This window comes from Salvelinus alpinus, chromosome 3, assembly GCF_045679555.1.
Source record: "Salvelinus alpinus chromosome 3, SLU_Salpinus.1, whole genome shotgun sequence".
Classification (NCBI taxonomy): domain Eukaryota; kingdom Metazoa; phylum Chordata; class Actinopteri; order Salmoniformes; family Salmonidae; genus Salvelinus; species Salvelinus alpinus.
In genome coordinates this window covers 71,880,712-71,906,454 of record NC_092088.1, presented here as the reverse complement: position 1 = coordinate 71,906,454, position 25,743 = coordinate 71,880,712, and the positions used below count along the sequence as shown (strand labels likewise).

Sequence of the window (25,743 nt, the reverse complement as noted above, 5' to 3'; positions counted from 1 at the left end):
GTCACATGCACTGAATACAACAGGTGTAGACCTTACAGTGAAATGCTTACTTACAAGCCCTTAACCAACAATGCAGTTTTAGAAAAATAAATAAATAAATAGAAATATAACAAATAATTAAGGAGCAACAATAAAATAACAGTAGCGAGGCTATATACAGGGGGTTCCGGTACAGAGGGTTCCGGTACAGAGTCAATGTGCGGGGGCAGCGGTTAGTCGAGGTAATATATACATGTAGGTAGAGGTAAAGTGACTATGCATAGATAATAAACAGAATGTAGCAGCAGCGTAAAAATGGGGGGTAGCCATTTGATTAACTGTTCAAGAGTCTTATAGGGGTTAGAAGCAGTTAAGAAGCCTTTTTGACCTAGACTTGCCGTGCGGTAGCAGAGAGAACAGTCTATGACTGGGGTGGCTGGAGTCCTTGGAATTTTTTGGGGCCATGCTCTGACACCGCCTGGTATAGAGGTCCTGGATGGCAGGAAGCTTGGCCCCAGTGATGTACTGGGCCGTACGCACTACCCTATGTAGTGCCTTGCGGTCGGAGGCCGAGCAGTTGCCGTACCAGGCAGTGATGCAACCAGTCAGGATGCTCTTGATGTTGCAGCTGTAGAACTTTTTGAGGATCTGATGACCCATGCCAAATCTTTTCAGTCTCCTGTGGGGGAATAGACATTGTCGTGCCCTCTTCACGACTGTCTTGGTGTGTTTGGACCATGATAGTTTGTTGGTGATGTGGACACCAAGGAACTTGAAGCTTCCAACCTGCTCCACTACAGCCCCGTCGATGAAAATGGTGGCATGCTTGGTCCTCCTTTTTCTGTTGTCCACAATCATCTCCTTTGTCTTGATCACGTTGAGGGAGAGGTTGTTGTCTCTGACCTCCTCCCTATAGGCTGTCTAGTCGTTGTTCGTGATCAGGCCTACCACTGTTGTGTCCTCGGGAAACTTAATGATGGTGTTGGAGTCGTGCTTGGCCATGCAGTCATGGGTGAACAGGGAGTACCTTAGGCTATGCTTTGGTTACATGAAATGATTACTGAATATATGGAAAACAATGAATACACGTAGTGAAAGTCGTTACCTCCCAAACATCGCGCGATTTTTGTTTTGTTACAACATTTTGACCGATGAGGGACAGGCTGCAAGGCATGTCGTTTTTTTTCTCAAGTAAATTCTTGATGGTACATGATAGACAAAACTAGTCCAGTAATCTCTTCAAGGTGGGTCTTTGAAACTGGTCCGTGTGTTCCTGACATGGAACCAAAGTGAACTTCGAAAATTACACATACGCTGTGGCCATATACAGTATATTATTACAATATGTAATAATTTAGTATGTTTAATTGTTGTATCGGTAACGTATGTTCGAAATGCGACTTGGGTTGGACAAAAAAAGCAACGAACTCTTTTGATTGACGTTCAGAAACCTTGTCCAATCAAAAACATCAGGGCGAGTTATTGGGCGGGATTTATCTGTCATGAGACAGGAAGAGCGAAACGGGGGTTGTTTCCAGAAGATAGCGATAATAGCTAGACTTGCCGCACAACACGACGATCTGCAGCCTTGTTGTACTTTTATAACCATGACATCTACTCTTGATGATAGCGAAAAAGAAAAGGTACGTTATGGGCGATGTACTATCGTCCTTGTTATCCAACTACCTAGCTCTTCGCTTAATGTTAAATAGCCAGCTAACTGTAGCCTATATTTTACCTAGCGAGGAAGTTCATGAGATGCTCACTTGCTTAATAAAACACAACTGTGCAGTATTTAGGTAACGCTATTCATACAGTCAGCTAAATATGTTAAATTTAGCTGGCTACCTAATAAACTGAAAATAAGGTTGCCTGGCTAGCTAAATAGCTATCTAGAGGAATCAACAGCTGCAGTCTGTTGAAAGCAACAGTGTAACTTTTAACGTCAACTAGTATTGGAGGCGGTATAGAAAGCATTCTACTACCATCTTTGGCATTGGCTTAGCTAGTTAACTACTTCACAGATGAATGTTGTCACAAAATGTCTTATCCATTATTGTATTGTCACCACCCCAGGCTACTTTAGTTTGCCATAAGTACTTGATGTCGTAGCCTCTAAGTGTTCCACTGCCTCTGACAAGAGAGTTGGGCTTGTATGGCACTGCACTTCCCCAATAACGTCAGGCCAGGCTCGCTGGTTTCATTTCTGCTCTTCCTGTTTCCCCCACTACTATTTTGAATTATATCTGGCTAGAGGGCTATTGATTTTAGAATATGGACCACAGACCACTGATCTAACCATTGCCTTTGGGGACTTGCAACGTGGCAGTAAGAGGCTAGTATTGTCCTGGCCAATGACAGAATAACTCAGATGGCTTACATATGGACTGGTGTGGAATTTGACAGGCCTGTGGTTATTTTCTTTTCTGCAATTTTTTTTCTTTTCCTCTGAGACTTTCCAGAGGAGACTTACTCTGCTTTATTTCGGTTGACTTTGTCAAGCTGAGTAGCAGAGTTCGGGTAGTAGTATGGTGAAACACTGATGCTCAGTGGGTCATTCACACAGGAAGTACTGGCTAAATTGATAGAGAATGCTGCTTGCAACGCCAGGATTGTGGGTCTGTTCCCACTGGGGCCACCCATACGATCAAGGCTTCTCCTACTCAAACAGAAACAGCTGTTAAGATGGGAGAAACGTAGCCTTGACAATAATGACCATAGGGAGTGGTAGGATGGCACAACCAGATCTAGGACCATGCTAGGAGAAGTGTGCACTAGCTAGCAGACTCTTGGGAACACTGACTGACCCTTTTGGGAAATCAGCTGGAGTTATTGCTTCAAGTGCGGTGAGTGTGTAATTCAAACCCAAGGATATATACAGTTGAAGTCGGAAGTTTACATACACTTAGGTTGGAGTCACTTAGGTTGAAACTCGTTTTTCAGCCACTCCACAAATGTCTTGTTAAACTATCGTTTTGGCAAGTCTGTTAAAACATCTACTTTGTGCATGACACAAGTCATTTTTCCAACAATTGTTTACAGACAAATGATTTCACTTATAATTCACTGTATCACAATTCCAGTGGGTCAGAAGTTTACATACAGTAAGTTAACTGTGCCTTTAAACAGCTTGGAAAATTCCAGAAAATTATGTCATGGATTTAGAAGCTTCTGATAGGCGAATTACATAATTTGAGTCTATTGAAGGTATATGTGTGGATGTATTTCAAGGCCTGCCTTCAAACTCAGTGCCTCTTTGCTTGACATCATGGGAAAATCAGCTAAGGACCTCAGAAATTGTAGACATCCACAAGTCTGGTTCATCCTTGGGAGCAATTTCCAAATGCCTGAAGGTACCATGTTCATCTGTACAAACAATAGTATGCAAGTATAAACACCATGGGACCATGCAGCCGTCATACCCCTCAGGAAGGAGATGCGTTCTGTCAACTAGAGATGAACGTACTTTGGTGCAAAAAGGTGCAAATCAATCCCAGAACAACAGCAAAGGACCTAGTGAAGGTGCTGGAGGAAACAGGTACGAAAGTATCTATATCCCCAGTAAAACGAGTCCTATATCAACATAACCGGAAAGGACGCTCAGCAAGGAAGAAGCCGCTGCTCCAAAACCGCCATAAAAAATCCAGACTACGGTTTGCAACTGCACATGGGGACAAAGATCATACTTTTTGGAGCAATGTCCTCTGGTCTGATGAAACAAAAATAGAACTGTTTGGCCATAATGATCATCGTTATGTTTGGAGGAAAAAGGGGGAGGCTTGCAAGCTGAAGTACACCATCCCAACCGTGAAGCACAGGGGTGGCAGCATCATGTTGTGGGGGTGCTTTGCTGCAGGAGGGGCTGGTGCACTTCACAAAACAGATGGCATCATGAGGGTGGATATATTGAAGCAACATCTCAAGACATCAGTCAGGAAGTTAAAGCTTGGTTGCAAATGGGTCTTCCAAATGGACAATGACCCTAAGCATACTTCCAAATGTGTGGCAAAATGGCTTAAAGACAACAAAGTCAAGGTATTGGAGTGGCCATCACAAAGCCCTGACCTCAATCCCATAGAAAATTTGTGGGCAGAACTGAAAAAGCCTGTGCGAGCAAGGAGGCCTACAAACCTGGCTCAGTTACACCAGCTCTGTCAGAGGAATGGGCCAAAATTCACCCAACTTATTGTGGGAGCTTGTGAAAGGCTACCAGAAACGTTTGACCCAAGTTAAACAATTTAAAGGCAATGCTATCAAATACTAATTGAGTGTATGTAAACTTCTGACCCACTGGGAATGTGCAGAAAGAAATAAAAGCTGAAATAACTTTGTCCTTGTCCTTTACCCTGTTCCCCCTTGTCTTAGGCACGCTCTGTGTCTGTGGACCTAAACAATGACGCCTCTCTACTCATCGACATTCCTGATGCACTCTGTGAACGTGACAAAGTCAAGTTCACTGTCCACACCAAGGTAAAAACAGCAACTCCACAGTTTCAGTTCTTAAGCTAAGGGTCACCCTCACTTCCCTGTCAGTTATTCAAATAATATATAATGCTCTTCGTGTACAGCAGGCTAGAACTACAGCTCATGTTGTTTCTATGTCAAATGTGGTTGTCTTACCTGCCTTAGTTGAATGCTGCACTGTAAGTCACTCTGGATCAGTGTCAGCCAAAAATAAATAACAGTAACTGTCTCTCAGATCTTTTACTTCTAAAGTATATTACAACCTTGTGGTAATGCATTTTAAATGGAGCTTGAATTGTCTTTTCTGTCAGACCACCCTGAGCTCCTTCCAGAAGCCAGACTTCTCTGTTCCTAGGCAACATGAGGACTTTATCTGGCTCCATGACACGCTGGTTGAGACTGAGGACTACGCTGGGCTCATCGTGAGTGACCTGTTAAGTCCACCACACACACGCACACACTGGCTTGGGACTACGCTGGGCTCATTGAGTGACTTGAGTAGTAGAGCTGGGTGACATGGACAAAAAGTCCATATTGCGATAAATTGCCTGGATTGATGCGATAATGAGTAGTTTATAACGTTTTAATGTACACCACAGATGTTTATTTTTATCCTTAACTACTAATACTAGTTTGATGGTTGTAGCCATCAGTTGTCCCGTTAACAGTGACCCAGATTAGCAAACGTATTTAATTTTAAACTTCTCTAGTATCGGCTACTTATTGTAATGTCAGCAAGTGGTCTGTATTAATCATTTTCAGTTTATCGTCCCAGCTCTATGGAGTAGTCTACGGAACACACACACACCACTTAATTACAGTATAGTTCACACTCGCTGCCACTGTGAATGTAATTTCGCAAGTTCACTGTCAGGACACGTGAGTGTTATTTGATGAAGGGGAAGGTGCAAAGGACTCCGGTATCTGCAAAGGACTCCGGTATCTGCTCTTTTCCTCACCCATCTCCCTGTCTGTCCAGATCCCTCCAGCCCCCCCAAAGCCAGACTTCGAGAGCCCAAGGGAGAAGATGCATAAACTGGGAGAGGGAGAAGCCACCATGACCAAGGAGGAATACACCAAGATGAAGCAGGAGTTGGAGGCGTGAGTTCTGACCTTTCCTCCTTTACCCCTTGTCACTGTGTCCAAGCTTAATTGGCACAGTTATGCGTTTTTAAATGTTGTATTACGATTCCTGTGGGAATGATTCTGGTGATCTCAAGATTGTGTATCTGTATGTGCACTCTCAGTTGGTAATTTGCCATCTTCTGGCTCTCTCCCAGTGAGTACCTGGCTGTATTTAAGAAGACTGTACAAGTCCACGAGGTATTCCTGCAGCGACTATCTTCTCACCCGATCCTGAGCAAGGACAGAAACTTCCAGATATTCCTGGAGTATGACCAGGATGTGAGTTTGACACTTGGAAAAGGAAATGAAGAAGACAGACTGCGTATTTTCCAGCAGTACTGACTTCCTAGTTAACTGCTGAGTCGTGTTCACTAGAGCACACCATTGAAAAACATTTCCCAATGCAGTTCAGTTAGTACCTCCATTTTTTTCCTTCCGTTTTGTGCTTAGTGAACACGATGGAGGGAGGGGGATAGAGGAGGGAGGGGGATAGAGGGGGATGGAGGGTGGGAGGAAGGGGGATAGAGGGAGGGAGGAAGGGGGATAGAGGAAGATAGGCAAGCACACCTAGGACACACATCCTGCTGCTGAGTTCAGCTCTATTTCCAAACCACTCGGTCAGTGGAGCTGTGAGTCAGCAAGGACAGAAACAAAACATGGTTTTGTTTGTCCTTTTGGGAAATGTTATACAGGCATTTTTTATAAAATTATCAGGAAATACCATAACACTTATTGTAGTTCTTACTCACTTTCTTCATTCCTATGTGGAACAAAAGGCTTCCACAAGACAGCGCCACAGCTGTTGTAGCTTACGTAATCAATTTTACATTGCGAACTTGTACTGTGGTCTTATTGGCTAAATAAATTATTTCCCTCCCTGTGATTGGTCCACGTAGCTGAGCGTACGAAGGAAGAACGCCAAGGAGACGTTTGGGAGTTTCTTTAAGAACATGGTCAAGAGTGCTGACGAGGTCATCATCTCTGGGATAAAGGTAGGTGTGGCCTCCTCGTATATCATACAATACTAGCCAAGTTCGAGAGCATCACATCTGTGAGACACAAGAGGTATGTGGCAGGGTCTACAGTCAATCACGGATTACAAAAAGAAAACCAGCCCTGTCGCGGACCAGGATGTCTTGCTCCCAGACAGACTAAATAACTTTTTTGCTCGCTTTGAGGACAATACAGTGCCACTGACACGGCCCGCTACCAAAACCTGCGGGCTCTCCTTCACTGCAGCCGAGGTGAGTAAAACATTTAAACGTGTTAACCCTCGCAAGGCTGCAGGCCCAGACGGCATTCCCAGCCGCGTCCTCAGAGCATGTGCAGACCAGCTGGCTGGTGTGTTTAAGGACATATTCAATCAATCCTTATCCCAGTCTGCTGTTCCCACATGCTTCAAGAGGGCCACCATTGTTCCTGTTCCCAAGAAAGCTAAGGTAACTGAGCTAAACGACTACCGCCCCGTAGCACTCACTTCCGTCATCATGAAGTGCTTTGAGAGACTAGTCAAGGACCATATCACCTCCACCCTACCTGACACCCTAGACCCACTCCAATTTGCTTACCGACACAATAGGTCCACAGACGACGCAATCGCAACCACACTGCACACTGCCCTAACCCATCTGGACAAGAGGAATACCTATGTGAGAATGCTGTTCATCGACTACAGCTCAGCATTTAACACCATAGTACCCTCCAAACTCGTCATCAAGCTCGAGACCCTGGGTCTTGACCCCGCCCTGTGCAACTGGGTCCTGGACTTCCTGACGGGCCGCCCCCAGGTGGTGAGGGTAGGTAACAACATCTCCACCCCGCTGATCCTCAACACTGGGGCCCCACAAGGGTGCGTTCTGAGCCCTCTCCTGTACTCCCTGTTCACCCATGACTGCGTGGCCATGCACGCCTCCAACTCAATCATCAAGTTTGCGGACGACACTACAGTGGTAGGCTTGATTACCAACAACGACGAGACGGCCTACAGGGAGGAGGTGAGGGCCCTCGGAGTGTGGTGTCAGGAAAATAACCTCACACTCAACGTCAACAAAATAAAGGAGATGATTGTGGACTTCAGGAAACAGCAGAGGGAGCACCCCCCTATCCACATCGACGGGACAGTAGTGGAGAAGGTGGAAAGTTTTAAGTTCCTCGGTGTACACATCACGGACAAACTGAATTGGTCCACCCACACAGACAGCGTTGTGAAGAAGGCGCAGCAGCGCCTCTTCAACCTCAGGAGGCTGAAGAAATTCAGCTTGTCACCAAAAGCACTCACAAACTTCTACAGATGCACAATCGAGAGCATCCTGTCGGGCTGTATCACCGCCTGGTACGGCAACTGCTCCGCCCACAACCGTAAGGCTCTCCAGAGGGTAGTGAGGTCTGCACAACGCATCACCGGGGGCAAACTACCTGCCCTCCAGGACACCTACACCACCCGATGTCACAGTAAGGCCATAAAGATCATCAAGGACAACAACCACCCGAGCCACTGCCTGTTCACCCCGCTATCATCCAGAAGGCGAGGTCAGTACAGGTGCATCAAAGCAGGGACCGAGAGACTGAAAAACAGCTTCTATCTCAAGGCCATCAGACTGTTCAACAGCCACCACTAACATTTAGTGGCCGCTGCCAACATACTGACTCAACTCCAGCCACTTTAATAATGGGAATTGATGGAAATTATGTAAAAATGTATCACTGGCCACTTTAAACAATGCCACTTAATATAATGTTTACATACCTACATTACTCATCTCATATGTATAGACTGTACACTATACCATCTACTGCATCTTGCCTATGCCGTTCTGTACCATCACTCATTCATATATCTTTATGTACATATTCTTTATCCCTTTACACTTGTGTGTATAAGGTAGTAGTTGTGGAATTGTTAGGTTAGATTACTTGTTGGTTATTACTGCATTGTCGGAACTAGAAGCACAAGCATTTCGCTACACTCGCATTAACATCTGCTAACCATGTGTATGTGACAAATAAAATTTGATTTGATTTGTGGGTAAATTGTGACTGACTGACCTACAAACAATAATTTATGCAAGGTGATTTCAGGATCAGTCAGCAGTCGCCTGCATTGTCAAACAAGCCCAATGCTTTTATTGTCCATTTCCATGAAGTGTCATTTTGTGAAGTCAGCAATGCATTACAAACCAGATGCAGAAAGTCCATGCATTACAGTAGCAGACTTAAACAAAGAGAAACAAATGCAGCTACAGATCGTAACGGTTTACAAGCTGAGCAGGGACCTTCGTATCCAGGATGAAGATCTGGCTTTGTGTGTTTTTTTGTGTCTTAGGCAGAAGGTTGATGTCTTTTTAAAATATTTTTTTCTTGCAGGAAGTAGATGATTTTTTTGAGCAGGAGAAGACCTTCCTGCTTGATTATTCGTCCAAGATCAAAGACTCCACTGCCAGGGCAGAGAAGATGACCCGCTCTCACAAAAGTATGACTATGAAATCAACAACAACCAACTTGAATTGGAGCTTTTTGAGTTATTGATAAGAACAGTGTCTCTCTCCCCCCCCCCCCCCTCATATCTGGCTCAATCAATCACATGTCATTTATAAAGCCCTTTTAACATCAGCAGTTGTCACATATTGCTTTGGCGATACCTAGCCTCAATGCTGGACTTGGGACTAAAATAGGTGCTGGTACTGTTTTATAGTTAGGTGCAGAAACTCCACAATACTTTTGTGCTAATATTCTATGAAAGGAACAGAACATTTGAGACGCTGGTACTCAGCTCCTGCCCAAGTCAAACACTGCCTAACCTAAAATCCCAAAGAGCAAGCAATGCTGATGCAGAAGCACAGTGGCTAGGAAAAACTCAGAAGGCAGGAACGTAGGAAGAAACCTAGAGGAACCAGGCTCCGAGGGGTGGCCAGTCCACTTCTGGCTGTGCCGGGTAGAGGAACCAGGCTCCGAGGGGTGGCCAGGCCTCTTCTGGCTGTGCCGGGTAGAGAGGAACCAGGCTCCGAGGGGTGGCCAGGCCTCTTCTGGCTGTGCCGGGTAGAGAGGAACCAGGCTCCGAGGGGTGGCCAGGCCTCTTCTGGCTGTGCCGGGTGGAGATTTAAGAGTACATGTAGCCATTAAGGCCAGATCGGTTTTCAAGACGTTCAAATGTTTATAGATAAACAGCAGGATGTTTGGTAGCATTGTGTGGTGTCACCAAAGTGGTGCAACTTCTTACAGTATGTTACCCATACTGAGTTTTATTGATTGCTTTGAATTTACAGCTGTTGACCCTTGGCCTCAGGGAGACCACCTAGGATACCAGGTTTTGCATTATGGTGACCGCTAACCTCTTGAAGTCACTCAGGGGCTGAGTTCAGATTTAAAGTGGGCCAAGAATTTAGATTAACATATTATTCTGTCTCAGATGTTGTCTCAGATGAATTTAGATTAACATATTATTCTGTCTCAGATGTTGCTGATGATTACATTCACATCTCTGCCACTTTGAACAGTCTCTCTGTCGATGACAACACTGCACTTAAAAAGTGAGTAACAATATAAATACACTATAGTTGTATACTATAGGTATACGAATGGTGCCGTTGTTTCCTCAAGCCAACTACGGGTGGCTTAATCTAGGTTAACCCAGAACTAAAGTCCTGCGTAATTGGTCAAAAGCTTGATTAAGTTCTGGGACCATACTTGTTAAGAGAAGATATGAAGAGATGCTAGAATGAGGAGCGGAACCAGAACAAGGAGCCCCAACCTCTCTCTCAGCAAATTACGGGCAATTATTATATGGGCAAAATGCCCCCCCCCCCCCCCCCCCTTTCTGAAATTCAGAAAGATGCGAACACCTGCAAAATCGTGATTTGTCCAAATAATCATCAGTGATTGAGAACCCAAGCACTGGAACTATTGCTGCTTGTTAGCTATCGGTGCCCATAGTATAAAGAACGACCTGTGGTACCATGTATGATTATGTAGTCTAGCTACAAGAATTTAAGGGTTGCTAAATGAATGGTTTACATCTCACCCAATATCAGCGACAACAAATTGTGACTTTGCTTAAGTTCTCATGGTTTGTCTATTCCCTTCAGGCACCTTGAGAAGTTTGCAGACCTGTTTGAGAAACTAAGGGTAAGAACCACAGTGCTGGTCTTCTGCACTTCTCAACCTGGACTGTTCTTCTATTCATTGTATGTTTTTATATAAGCCGCTATTGTCCATTTCCATGCAAATTCAAATTTTGTGAGGTCAGCAATACATTTAAACACGTGTGTGCATTTTGCTTTTGTGAGCTGTGCAAATGTCATTTTTTTTTTTACAAGTTAGTCATTTAGCAGACACTCTTATCCAGCGTGACATGCAGTTCATCTTAAGATAGCTAGGGGAGACAACATTTCTCAGTCGTAGTAAGTACAATTTTCCTCAAAGTAGCAATCAGCAAAGTCAGTTGGAAATGTGTGAGTGTCAGTTATTTATATATATATCTTTTTTTAAATGTGTATATTATGTTCTTTGAGCATGGCGGTAGCATCGATGTTGTATCTATTTGGTCCTGCCTGTAGAAAGTGGAGGGCAGAGTGGCGTCAGACGAGGAGCTGAAGCTCACAGAGCTGCTCCGTTACTACATGCTGGACATCCAGGCAGCCAAGGTGAGCCACGTCTAGTCTGTTTCTCTCTCAAAAACCCTCAGCAACTTCAACTTTTTGAATCATACATTTTATTCTTCAATGCACGTGGAAACACGGTAGGCATGCATATTACATACATTCTCTGAGAAATGCAGTCTGTGTGTGTGTTAACCACTACGTGTGTGTGTCAGGACCTGTTGTACAGGCGGGCCCGGGCCCTGGCTGACTATGAGAACAGTAACAAGGCCTTGGACAAGGCCCGGCTGAAGAGTAAAGACATCACCCAGGCTGAGGAGCACCAACAACAGTGTCTGCAGAAGTTTGACAAGCTCTCCGAGTCTGGAAAAAGAGGTTTGTGTAAGACAGTGTGCATGTGGGTTTGGGCTAACATTTTCTTCCATAATACAGTACAGTGAGTAAACTGACAGTATGGTCTTCTCCTCCCAGAGCTGACCAGTTTTAAGGGCAGGAGAGTGGTGGCTTTCCGTAAGAACCTAATAGAGATGGCTGAACTGGAGATCAAACACGCCAAGGTCAGTCATTGTGTATAGAGTTCTTTTTCCTTCCTGTGTTTGAGATTTTTTTTCGAAATATGCAGTAATGAAATATAGGGGGAGGAGAGAGATCGAATGACACAATTAGAAGCCGTGGGATTCAATCCCACAATATCACTAAACTGTTATGTGCTGCAGGAGGCGTTCCCCACTAGACCAACCGCAGACAACACTCTACTTTGTTGGTACTTTTCTCAGTGATAGATTGGACTGTTCAGGAGCTTTCAGTGGATATTGAATATGTAGCAACTATGAGCAAAATGTAGTTCATGTTATGTGGTATATTGTGCCCTTGTCCTTGTGAAATGTCTGTTGTTGAATGGATATGATACTGATATCCCTGTTCTCTCTGTAACCACAGAACAACATGGCTCTGCTGCAGGGCTGCATTGAGCTTCTCAAGAGCAACTGAACCACCTGTCTCCTACCTATCCTCCCAGACCGCCAGACCACCACCCACTGACCAGCTAACCTGGGTGCCAGTCTGTTTATTGCTGTCTTGCCAACTCCGTATGGAACTGTCATGCAGATCAGTGCCAATGGCGTAGGCAAAAGCACAAACGGATCTGGAACCAGGCTACTGACCCAGCCTTTGAGAAGGGAACCTGGATACCCCTTCCCACCACCCTCTACCCCCAGGGGACCTTGGGTCGTGTTCATTAGGGCACATGGTAGAAAAACATCCATTTGCAAAAGAAAAGGAGCCTTTCTTATTGCACAGCATTAGATGGTCCCTCACCGTTTCACTCGGTTTCGGAGCATTCTGTGCCTATTAAACACGATCCTGGGTACCTCCACCCCCAAATGATGCCGTTTCAGAAACCTGCACAAGTACCTGCAGCCGTCTGTTTGCAGTTTGTCTGTCTGTCTCAAGGTTTACATGGTCCCTGCCCACGTGGCAACCCATCTCGTTCTACTCCGCCCCATGTCCCATGGAACACTCACCTTTTGTGATGCCACCATTCCGGAACAGGGAGAATGTAGCCGCTTGCATTGTCTTCTGATATTACTCTTTCATCTGGGCGCCTTCGTAAATTCACTCTGGCTATCTACTCAGATTTCAGAGCGCTCTCGTCTGAGTGTGCCAGAATGCAGAATAACTGATGAACGAACACCTGTTGAATATGGCCAGTGTCAGTAAACATTGTAAAAAAAATAAAAAAAATAAAAACTTAATTCAATTGTTGCCAGCTGCGCAGTTAGTCACCAACGCTCTGGATAACGTGAAAATAGCCAAACCACCTCTGACCATTTTACTTGCCCTAGCAGAGTGAGGTGTTCTCTCATTTATGTCTGGAAGTAACTAGCAAGCTAACTTACTTTAGCCAGTTAGCTTGGATGTTTGACTGCTGTTGTGAGGTCAGAATGCTCAGATCAACCCTACTCCTCGGCCAGGGCATCCAGTGTGGCTCTAAATTCACAAACGGACAATCTGACAATGTTCTGAATTCACGAACGCCCAGAGCGCACTCTTGAGGGTCCTTTGGCACTCCAGAGTGAATTTACAAATGTACCCATAGATTATGTGATACATTTTTCTATTCTGGATGGATTACTCTTTATTCTTGTATTGTATTTTCCATTTTTAACGATGTTGATTGTGGAATAATAGCCTCATTGTGATGTTTTGCTTGCTTTTCACGGCACACTCTAACTAACCCCGTTAGGTCCCGCACTTTTAATAACGTAAACGCATACATCTGGGTCATGTTCATTAGGGAACTCCGTAGCAAACCGTTTTGCGGCTGAACACAAGTGTTTAATTTAGGTGGAATTTGGACCTACTGAATGTGAATCTGTAGCTTAAGAGTTTAACTAGGCAGAGTTGTTTTGGAATAACCTGAGGTTTTTATGGTGCGGGTATAGCTATCTATAATGTTTTCTTACTGCAACTCCACTTTAAACCAGAAATACTCTAAAGAATCACATAGTAAATAACTGACAGCTGAGCTCAGCTTGTTTGTAATGGAACAGTTTTAAAGGTCGTATTCATTAGGCCACAGTGTAGCAAAACATTTTGCAGTAGAAAACAAAAACAATTTCTTATTGGACAAGTTCAGATAGTCCCTCCCTGTTTGTTTTTTCCTTTGGTTTTGTGCCTAGTGAATACGACCCAGATGGAGCAACTGTTCATAAAGAACATATAAAGTGGATGGAAACGGGAGAGAGACTAACTTAGTGCCTAAATAAAGGTCTTTATGACTGCGTCCCAGTTGTCCACCTTTCTACCCAAGTGTGCACTTGCACACTCCCATCCTGGATTTAAATACATTGGATTGATATAAGCATTGGCTGATGGGAGTTTCCACCATTGTTAAATCCATGACAGGAAGTGGGAGAAGGGTGGAGAATTGGGACTTAGACTATATACTCTAAGATTAGTCTGGGCCGAACTCTCTCAAACCACCAGTAAAGTGAAGTGCTCTTCTTCATGGTTAAAAACGCTGAGTAGACACTAGTGTGCGTGTGGTAGTGTATCTATACTGTGTGGTACCACACAGAAATGCTTTGGCCGTACCTCAGGAATGGCTACATGGCTCTTCTCACATTCGTCTTCGTTACTGCCAGTAACTGGAGCTAAATTCTTAAGATTCACATTGCTTTTGACAAGTTTACTTACACATATTATGGACCAAAAGATTATTTTCACCACAGCCCCTTTGAGTGTCAGGACTGGTAGTCGTCCCTTTATCAAAGTTGACTGCCAAACGTGATATGTGATTTTTATTTTATTTTTTATTATAAAAAATAAAAAAAAAGTTTATTCCCCCCTCTCTTCAATCTGCCATGTCTAGACTAGTGAGTGCCAGGGAGCACTGGTTTCTGTACTCATTGAGTGAATGTTCAGTGGACTAGTTTGAGACAGTCAGTCAGTCATTGAAGTCCACCCGTAGTAGCTGACTGTACTGTATACCTATGAATCACGTGACACCCACACATCAGGAAGTGTGAGGGCAGCAGCAGGTCCTAGTCCACTCACCCTTCAGCCAGTTGCTCTAGGGAATTTCCATGGTAACGGAATTATACTCAGATGTTTCACTTTAAAATGTATACCAAACAAAAAGTTAAGTTAAACATTGAAATTTCCACTGAAAAGTTTACAAACGCATATTTTACAGGAAGAACTGTGTAGATACATTTGGTAACAAAATAAAACAGATTTTCATATAATTCTGTTACTGAACTTTGCATCTGCCCAGTTTATCCAGTAATTTATTTATTTCTCTAAAATGTTTCAAATAGTTGTATGGTTTGTTAAACTTTGAAATTAATGGATTTTGCTTGACATACATTTTAAAGTTACTGTAGGATTGCGCTCTGTGAAGTCAGCACAATCATTACATTGCATATGTAGCCTGGTCAGTTGAGAAGCTTCATGCATTATATAGTTAACATTAAGCAAGCATCAAGCACTAGACTTATATTGGCTATTGGAGAGTAACTCTGGTCCTAGCACTTATTCAGAGGAGTTTGACTGACTCATGTCCTTCAGCATCTGCTTGAAGCTGTTGTCTATGTTTTCAATTCTAGAATTTTCTGCCCTAAGTGTGCACTTGTTCACTTCCCTTCATGAATTTGAAAGGGTCTGACATGCTTATACCAATCCAATGTTTTTAATTGTGTGATGAGGATGAGTGTACACTACCAAGATAATTGGGATGCAGAGACTACATGACTGTGCACTTCATTGATTTCCTGTTTACCAGTGGCCTACTCCACCTGCTTACAGAGCAACACTAACCTAACCAATCCCCATGCTTCTTACTGCTGATGCAGTATTTGTTTTTAAGCAATTAAGTTTGGCGTCGCGTATATTTCTCCTACTGCTTTTTGTTACTGACAGAACCTTTGCCTGGGTACCAGTCTGTTTCTGCCCTCTTGCCTACTCCTTATGGATTTGTCATGCCTGGTCTGGCTTTACTATGACAGCAATGGCGTTGGCAAGAGCACTAACAGATCAGGGACCAGGCTATGCCTACACTCATTAACCTGTGAAATGGAAAGGGTTCATATTGAAACAAAAACGATTGAATTCTTTGAATTGCTGAAGAAAAGAATAAGATATAATGCACTATGAAGGTGGTAAATACTTAGCAATCATTTCCAAGCCCAGAGAGAGCTGTGTTTATAAAGAAATATTAAATGTTTTTTGCTAATGAATGTATTTCTAATGGATTACAACTGTGTGAAATACTTCTTTACCTAGTTATTTTTCTTATGGAGCGTCTACATAAAAAAAAAATGCAATAATGTCATTAAATAAGTCCTACTTTCCCAAAATACTTACTGTGTTAGTATCTTATTAAGGTAATAGAACTGCGTGTGATATCATCACTCTGATACTATGGACTTGTTCAAGACAACTCAGAATTTGGACATTTCTGACTTATTATTGGTTGATTCTGATACTAAGCAATATGCAAAAAAAAAAAATTATAATAATTTGGAAGTAGCATATTACTATTGAAGTGAACGTCAACTGTCACCGGGGCCATGGCATCTTCACACCAGCAGGTGGTGCAGTCTGCATGCTGAAGAGGATAGGAGAGAGTAGACTTCACCAAAAACCTAAACTACTAATATTTTTTATTTATTTCACCTTTTATTTAACCAGGTAGGAAGTTGAGAACAAGTTTTCATTTACAACTGCGACCTGGCCACGATAAAGCAAAGCAGTTCGACACACAACAACAGAGTTTTACACATGGAGTAAAACAAACATACAGTCAATAATACAGTAGAAAAATAAGTCTATATACAATGTGAGTAAGGGAGGTAAAGGCAAGAAATAGGCCATGGGGGCGAAGTAAATACAATATAGCAATTAAAACACTAGAATGAAGAAATAAAAACACTACTACGTAATGACGTACTTTCTCTCAGCGTTGCCCCTATACTGTTGAACCTACAGTATGTGTCTGTTCTGACAGTAAGGTCCACAGTAGGCCTATCATTGGCAATGCTGATTTGATGCCAACATATTTGGGAGTGTCATGGGAAGGTAGCATATATTTCTGCTGGAAAAGACTCCCAGTTACAATGCTAGGTGCAGTTTCCCCTTGGACTGTAAGTGGAACTTATCTTGACTAACTTTACTCAACTGTAAGAGGAACTTCCATATCTTAGAACAGTAAACTGTGTGTATGCGTCGCTGTGTCTGTTAAGATTGGTCACTCATCCTGTGTCCTGAGATAAGATTGGGACAGACAGTCTGCTGTAGGTGAGTGGAGAGGAAATGCCAGTGTGCCTCAGGGACTTGTCACTACCAAAACACACTGTGGCTACATATCTTGCTCGGTGAGTGCTTCTTAGCAACCGCTACTAAACAAACCAGCGGGCCTACAGCCTGAAATACACTGGCTGAGCTCTTTACAGCCCTGCACTGGGGCCTTTGAAATACACTGGCCGAGCTCTTTACAGCCCTGCACTGGGGCCTCTGAAATACACTGGCCGAGCTCTTTACAGCCCTGCACTGGGGCCTCTGAAATACACTGGCCGAGCTCTTTACAGCCCTGCACTGGGGCCTCTGAAATACACTGGCCGAGCTCTTTACAGCCCTGCACTGGGGCCTCTGAAATACACTGGCTGAGCTCTTAACACGCTTCTGCTTGTTTGGGTTCAGTGATCATATGATTGGTAAAAGCTTTCCTAAGGCCTGACGCTGTCTACAATCTACAGAACTGTACATGTATACACTACCTTGTATTTTGTACTTTAAACTGGTCTTTTTCTGAATGTTTGTCAAAGATGAAAGATAATTCCATAGGTACAAACCAAGTGTTGATAACTGACAAGCCTTTTAGCTACAACAATCAGATTTACACTGAACAAAAATATAAATGCAACATGCAATAATTTAAAAGATTTTACTGAGTTACAGTTCATATAAGGATATCAGTCAATTGAAATAAATAAATTAGGCCCTAATCTATGGATTTCACATTATTGGAAATCAACGTTCCCTCAACAACAACAAAAATGGCACAGCAAATTTCAGGTCTGCTGAGCGTAAACTTGAAAGTTGTGAAATTTAGGTGCAACTTCCGGCGTCTGTTTACTGTGAACACTTAGGCTGTACCTGCTTTAAGTTAGTTTTAAGTGTTCAAGTAGGCTACTGTGGCTAGTTGAACATTAAAAATGCATCACATAACATTTTAACATGGAAATGGCTGTATTATCATTCAGCCTACAGTAGCAGCCAATGTGTGGCGTTCAATGTAGACCTACATTCCATGAGACTTTTGGGAAAAAACATGCAGGGCGTGACATTAACATGTTTATCCACTTGTCCTTCAGACAAGGTGACTGAAAATGTTGTTTTGATGCGAGAAACCGCTTTACAAAATTAAATGCATCATTATTCCCCTACCGTTATTATAGAGACTCATACAAATTATGCTACCCTCTGCCTATTGGCTACTAAGCTTATTCAAGCCTGTCTCAAAACACAACACTCCCCTTTTAAGACAAAAAAAAGCTCTTTACCTGACTTGTCTAGAAATGCACATGTTTTGTGCTCTTGTAGGAAGCAATCACTCCCCCATTGCTGACTACAAATTATCTATAACTGCGCATGCTGTAAAAACAGTCCAGTTCAAAGTGAATGGCAGAGATCCATATATGGCAATGGTCTATTTGCATATAGGCCTACCCCAGCTCTGATTGGTTATGGCGCACTGTTCTGTGTAGAGTATGGGCCTGAGTCATGACTGTCAATGGCAATCCAAGATGGCGTAGCAGTAGGACGTGTGTACAGTATTTGTCTTTCTTATCCTGTGTCGTATATATCTTAATTTCATTTTCTATTTACGAACTAAATATACTTTCCTGCAACCCGCTTCACCAAATGTGGTACGGATCTGCTATTTTTATTCCTTATAACTGGAACTTCCATCAGGAGCTGGCCAGCTAACTAGCTACTAGTCTTTGTTAGCCACGGCTAGCAGTCTTCACCTTTTTCTCGGTCACCAGCCAGCCTTAGCTCGGACAACACCTGCCAGTCTGCACGGCGCGATATCAACCCAGAGCTTATCGGACTGCTTCTCTCTATCAATCACCGGATTCCTGCAGCTCTGGATCGCTACTGTTAGTTAACGCCTCTGTCCCGAAGCAAGCACCAGCTAGCCTCGAGCTAGGCCCATTTACCAGCTAATTCTAGGGCTACAATACCTCCTTTGCCAATTGGCCATCACGACTGGACTGCCGACGTGATCGCTCAATGTGGTCTCAACAGGCTATTATGTTACCATATCGCCGAAAAACCATCTACTAGCCACGGCCCGCTAGCTTTTTTCAACGCTTTGACCCCTGCTCGCCTAGCGTAGTAGTGACTACCGAACGGCACCCTGACTCACCTATTGCTGCTCTTTTGACCCTATGATCACCCGGCTACACAGCTGATGCCCCTGGACTGTTTCAATAACACGGTACCTCATTTTGTTTACCTGTCGGCCCCAGCCTTGAACTCAGGTCCTGTATGTACTACCTTACTGACCCGCTCTGCCCATCCATCGCCATTTCTCCATTGTTGTCTTAGCTCTCCTGATCAACACCAGTGATTGCTTTATTTATTTATTTTTTTACCTTTATTTTACTAGGCAAGTCAGTTAAGAACAAATTCTTATTTTCAATGACGGCCTAGGAACAGTGGGTTAACTGCCTGTTCAGGGGCAGAACGACAGATTTGTACCTTGTCAGCTCGGGGATTTGAACTTGCAACCTTTCGGTTACTAGTCCAACGCTCTAACCACTAGGCTACCCTGCCACCCCTACCCTGCCGCCCCTATGCCTCTCTCTAATGTCAATATGCCTTGTCTACTGCTGTCTCAGCTAGTTCTTGTTTTATTTCACTATATAGCCCTCAGTCCCACTCAAAATGCCTTATATAGCTCTTTTGTCCCACCCCACACACATGCGGAGACCTCACCTAGCTTAACTGGTGCCTCCAGAGACTAAACCTCTCATCGTCACTCAACGCCTAGGTTTACCTCCACTGTACTCACATCCTACCATACCATTGTCTGTACATTATGCCCTGAATCTATTCTACCACGCCCAGAAATCTTCTCCTTTTATTCTCTGTCCCCAATGCACTAGACGACCAGTTCTTATAGCCTTTAGCCGTACCCTTATCCAACTCCACCTCTTTTCCTCTGGTGATGTAGAGGTTAACCCAGGCCCTGTAGCCCCCAGTTCCACTCCTATTCCCCAGGCACTATCATTTGTTGACTTCTGTAACCAAAAAAGCCTTGGTTTCATGCATGTTAACATCAGAAGCCTCCTCCCTAAGTTTGTTTTATTCATCTGCTTTAGCACACTCCGCCAACCCTGATGTCCTAGCCGTGTCTGAATCCTGGCCTAGGAAGGCCACCAAAAATTCTGAAATTTCCATCCCCAACTACAACATTATCCGCCAAGATAGAACTGCCAAAGGGGGTGGAGATTTCTGTCATGCTATTCCGGTCTGTGCCCAAACAGTAAAAGCTTCTGCTTTTAAAAATCCACCTTTCCAGAAATAAGTCTCTCACTGTTGCTGCTTGTTATAGACAGCCCCCAGCTGTGCCCTGGACACCATATGTGAATTGATTGCCCCCCATCTATTGTCAGAGTTTGAACTGTTCGGTGACCTAAACTGGGATATGCTTAACACCCCGGCAGTCCTATAATCTAAGCTAGAAGCCCTCAATCTCACACAAATTATCAAGGAACCTCCCAGGTACAACCCAAAATCCGTAAACACGGGCACCCTCGTAGATATCATCCTGATCAACCTGCCCTCTAAATACATTTCGGCTGTCTTCAACCAGGATCTCAGTGATCATTGCCTGTGTCCGTAATGGGTCCGCGGTCAAACGACCACCCCTCATCACTGTCAAACGCTCCCTAAAACACTTCAATGAGCAGGCCTTTCTAATCGACCTGGCCTGGGTATCCTGGAAGGATATTGACCTCATTCCGTCAGTAGAGAATGCCTGGTTGCTCTTTAAAAGTACTTTCCTCACCATCTTAAATAAGCATGCCCCATTTGAAAAAATGTAGAACCAGGAACAGATATAGCCCTTGGTTCACTCCAGACCTGACTGCCATTGACCAGCACAAAAACATCCTGTGGCGTACTGCATTAGCATCGAATAGCCCCCGCGATATGCAACTTTTCAGGGAAGTTAGGAACCAATATACACAGGCAGTTAGGAAAGCTAAGGCTAGCTTTTTCAAACAGAAATGTGCATCCTGTAGAAGAAACTCCAAAAAGTTCTGGGACACTGTAAAGTCCATGGAGAACAAGAGCACCTCCCCCCAGCTGCCCACTGCACTGAGGCTAGGAAACACTGTCATCACAAATAAATCTACGATAATCTAGAATTTCAATAATAATTTTTCTACGGTTGGCCATACTTTCCACCTGGCTACCCCTACCCTGGTCAACAGCTCTGCAACCCCCCACAGAAACTTGCCCAAGCCTCCCCCATTTCTCCTTCACCCAAATCCAGATAGCTGATGTACTGAAAGAGCTGCAAAATCTGGATCCCTACAAATCAGCTGGGCTAGACAATCTGGACGCTCTCTTTCTAAAACTATCTGCTGCAATTGTTGCAACCCCTATTACTAGCCTGTTCAACCTCTCTTTTGTATCGTCTGAGATCCCTAAAGACTGCAAAGCTACCGTGGTCATCCCCCTCTTCAAAGGGGGAGACACTCTAGACCCAAACTGTTACAGACATAGGTCTATCCTACCATGCCTTTCTAAAGTCTTCGAAAGCCAAGTTAACAAACAGATCACCGACCATTTCGAATCCCACCGTACCTTCTCCGCTATGCAATCTGGATTCCGAGTGCACCTCAGCCACGCTCAAGGTCCTAAACGATATCATAACCGCCATCGATAAAAGACAGTACTGTGCAGCCGTCTTCATCGACCTGGCCAAGGCTTTCGACTCTGTCAATCACTGCATTCTTATCTGCAGACTCAACAGCCTTGGTTTCTCAAATGACTGCCTCGTCTGGTTCACCAACTACTGCTCAGATAGAGTTCAGTGTGTCAAACCGGATGCCAATTGCACACTCCCTCTACTTGAGACGTCTGTGGCATTGTGCTGTATTTGTAAAGGTGGTCTTGAGTTTGTGTGACAAAACTGCACATTTTAGAGCGTCCTTTTTATTTGTACAGAGAAATTAGTAATGGCGCCGGAGGGGATGACTGCCGTTTTACGGGCTCCTAAACAACTGTGCTATTTTTATTTGTTTTTTCACATTGTTTGTAATTCATTTTGTACATAATGTTGCTGCTACTGTTTCTTATGACCAAGAGCTTCTGGACATCAGAACAGCGATTTACTCACCTCGAACTGGACAAATACTTTTTTTCCTTTAACGAGTCCGATTGCGAAGGATATACTGCTTTCTCGAGACCAGGTCCCTGTCATTCGTGTGAAGAAAAGGCAGTGAAAAAAGGGGCGGAGGTCGGGGTGCCTCGTGAGAATTAATAGGCGAGTGAGTAAACCTCCTACCATCCGTACTATTAGTCAAAGTGCAATCATTGGAAAATAAACTGTACGATCTACGATTAAGACTATCCTACCAACTGGACATTTAAAAACGAATATCTTAAGTTATAATATAGAGCTGGCTGGGTTTTCCGTGCATCGGCAGGACAGAGCAGCTACGTTTGATAAGACAAGGGGCAGGGGTGTGTGTCTATTTGTCAATAGCAGCTGTTGCGCAATGTCTAATATTACAGAATTTTTTTGTTATTGCTTGCCCGAGGTAGAGTACCTCATGATAAGCTGTAGACCACACTATCTACCAAGAGAGTACTCATCTATATTATTCGTAGCCGTCTATTTACCACCACGAAGCGATGCTGGCACTAAGACCGCACTCAAAGAGCTGTATAAGACCATAAGCAAATAAGAAAATGCTCTTCCAGAAGCGGCACTCCTAGTGGCCGGGTACTTTAATGCAGGAAAACTTACATTCGTTTTACCTCATTTCTACCAGCATGTCACGTGCAACCTGAGGAAAAAGCTCTAGACCACCTTTACTCCACACACAGAGACATATACAAAGCTCTCCCTCGCCCTCCATTTAGCAAATCTGACCATAATTCTATCCTCCTGATTCCTGGTTACAAGTAAAAACTAAAGCAGGAAGTACCAGTGACTCGCTCAATATGGGAGTGGTCAGATGACACGAGTTCTAATCTACAGGACTGTTTTGCTAGCACCGACTGGAATATGTTCCAGGATTCATCCAATGGCATTGAGAAGTACACCACATCTGTCATTGGCTTCATCGATGATGTCGTCCCAACAATGACCGTACGTACATATCCCAACCAGAAGCCATGGATTACAGGCAACACCTGCACCGAGCTAAAGGCTAGAGCTGCCGCTTTCAAGGAGAGGGACACTAATCCGGATGCTTATAAGAAATCCCGCTACACCCATAGACGAACCATCAAACAGGCAAAGCATCAATACGGGACTAAGATTGAATCCTACTACACAGGCTCTGACGCTCGTCGGATGTGGCAGGGCTTGCAAACTATTACGGACTACAAAGGGCGACCCAGCCGCGAGCTGCCCAGTGACGCGAGCCTACCAAATGAGCTAAATGCCTTTTATGCTCGCATTGAGGCAAGCAACACTGAAGCATGCATGAGAGCACCAGCTGTTCCAGACGACTGTGTGATCACGCTCTCCGTAGCTGATGTGAGCAAGACCTTTTAAACAGGTCAACATTCACAAAGCCGCGGGGCCAGACGGATGACCAGAACGAGTACTCAAAGCAGGTGCGGACCAACTGGCAAGTGTATTCACTGACATTTTCAACCTCTCCCTGAACAAGTCTGTAATACCTACATGTTTCAAGCAGACCACCATAGTCCCTGTGCCCAATAAAGCGAAGGTAACCTGCTTAAATGATTACCGCCCCGTAGCACTCACGTCGGTAGCCATGAAGTGCTTTGAAAGGCTGGTCATGGCTCACATCATCCCGGAATCCCTAGACCTGCTCCAATTCGCATACCGCCCTAACAGATCCACAGATGACGCAATCTCAATCTCACTCCACACTGCCCTTTCCCACCTGGACTAAAGGAACACCTCTGTGAGAATGCTGTTCATTGACTACAGCTCAGCATTCAACACCATAGTGCCCACAAAGCTCATCACTAAGCTAACGACACTGGGACTAAACACCTTCCTCTGCAACTGGATCCTGGACTTCCTGACGGGCCGCCCCAAGGTGGTAAGGGTAGGTAACAACACATCTGCCACGCTGATCCTCAACACTGGGGCCCCTCAGGGGTGTGTGCTTAGTCCCCTCCTGTTCTCCATGTTCACCCACAACTGCGTGGCCAAACTCGACTTCACACCATCATTAAGTTTGCTGACGACACAACAATGATGAGACAGCCTATAGGGAGGAGGTCAGAGACCTGGAAGTGTGGTGCCAGGACAACAACCTCTCCGTCAATGTGAGCAAGACAAAGGAGCTGATCATGGACTACAGGAAAAGGCGGGATGAACAGGCCCCCATTTAAATCCGACGGGGCTGTAGTGGAGCGGGTCAAGAGGTTCAAGTTACTTGGTGTCCACATCACCTACGAACTATCATGGTCCAAACACACCAAGACAGTTGTGACAACACCTTTTTCCCTTCAGGAGACTACAAAGATTTGGCATGGGTCCCCAGATCCTCAAAAGGTTCTACAGCTGCATCATAGAGAGCATCCTGACCTGTTGCATCACTGCCTGGTATAGCAACTGTTCGGCATCTGACCGTAAGACGCTACAGAGGGTAGTGTGTACGGCCCAATACATCACTGGGGCCAAGCTTGCTGCCATCCAGGACCTACAGTACCCATCAAAAGTTCAGACACACCTACTCATTCAAGGGTCTTGCTTTATTTTTACTATTTTCTACATTGTAGAATAATAGTGTAGACAACAAAATTGTGAAATAACACATGTAGTAAACAAATCAAAATATATTTTATGTTTGAGTTTTTTCAAAGTGCCACAGCTTTGCAAACTCTTGGCATTCTCTCAACCAGCTTCACGAGGTAGTCACCTGGAATGCATTTCAATTAACGGAAAGGTGTGCCTTGTTAAAAGTATATTTTTGGAATTCTTTCCTTATAGTTTTCTTTTTTTTCACCCCTTTTTTCTCCCCAATTGGTAGTAGTTACAGTCTTGTCTCATCGCTGCAACTCCCGTACAGACTTGGGAGAGGCGAAGGTCGAGAGCCATGCGTCCTCCGAAACACAGCCTAGCCGCACTGCCCATCCAACCCGGAAGCCTGCCGCACCAATGTGTTGGAGGAAACACTGTACACCTGGCGACCGTGTCAGCATGCACTGTGCCTGGCCCGCCACAGGAGTCGCTAGTGCGTGAGGAGACAAGGATATCCCTGCCGGCCAAACCCTCCCCTAACCCAGACGACGCTGGGCCAATTGTGCGCCGCCCTAGACTCCAACCCAGAATCTCTAGTGGCACAGCTAGCACTGCGATAAGCACTGTGCCTTAGACCACTGCGCCACTCAGGAGGCCCTTCTTAATGCTTTTGAGCCAATCAGTTGTGTTGTGACAAGGTATGGTTGGTATACAGAAGATAGCCCTAATTGGTAAAAGACCAAGTCCATATTATGGTAAGAACAGCTCAAACAAGCTAAAAGAAACGACAGTCCATCATTACTTTAAGACCTGACGGTCAGTCAATCCGGAAAATGTCAAGAACTGCTAAGATTTCTTCAAGTGCAGTCACAAAAAACATCAATCGCTATGATGAAACTGGCTTTCATGAGGACCGCCACAGGAAAGGAAGACCCAGTGTTACCTCTGCTGCGAATGATAAGTTTAGAGTTAGAGTTAATTGCACCTCAGATTGCATCCCAAATAAATGCATCAAGTAACAGTCACATCTCAACATCAACTGTTCAGAGGACACTGTGTGAATCAGGCCTTCATAGTCGAACTGCTGCAAAGAAACCACTACTAAAG

The 25,743-nt window shown here is 44.3% G+C and overlaps 1 protein-coding gene across 1 annotated transcript; it reads left to right on the top strand.

Moving 5' to 3' along the window:
• The first annotated feature begins 1,400 nt into the window (after window positions 1-1,400).
• Window positions 1,401-14,509, top strand: LOC139571248 (sorting nexin-5-like). Its single transcript, XM_071393921.1, has 13 exons — window positions 1,401-1,622; window positions 4,345-4,449; window positions 4,755-4,865; window positions 5,423-5,544; window positions 5,724-5,847; window positions 6,465-6,560; window positions 8,932-9,037; window positions 10,019-10,094; window positions 10,650-10,689; window positions 11,121-11,207; window positions 11,378-11,537; window positions 11,634-11,719; window positions 12,102-14,509. Exons 1-13 carry the CDS (start codon window positions 1,482-1,484, stop codon window positions 12,150-12,152), a joined length of 1,305 nt encoding a protein of 434 aa, XP_071250022.1. The 5' UTR covers window positions 1,401-1,481; the 3' UTR covers window positions 12,153-14,509.
• The last annotated feature ends 11,234 nt before the right edge of the window (window positions 14,510-25,743 follow it).

Bases quoted from the DNA above. Each gene is read 5' to 3' on its own strand.
- LOC139571248 (XM_071393921.1), top strand. From the start codon at position 1,482: ATGAGACAGGAAGAGCGAAACGGGGGTTGTTTCCAGAAGATAGCGATA. The intron at 4,866-5,422 runs GTGAGTGACCTG...CTGTCTGTCCAG, and splicing joins AGGACTACGCTGGGCTCATC to ATCCCTCCAGCCCCCCCAAA. The intron at 9,038-10,018 runs GTATGACTATGA...ATTCTGTCTCAG, and splicing joins GATGACCCGCTCTCACAAAA to ATGTTGCTGATGATTACATT.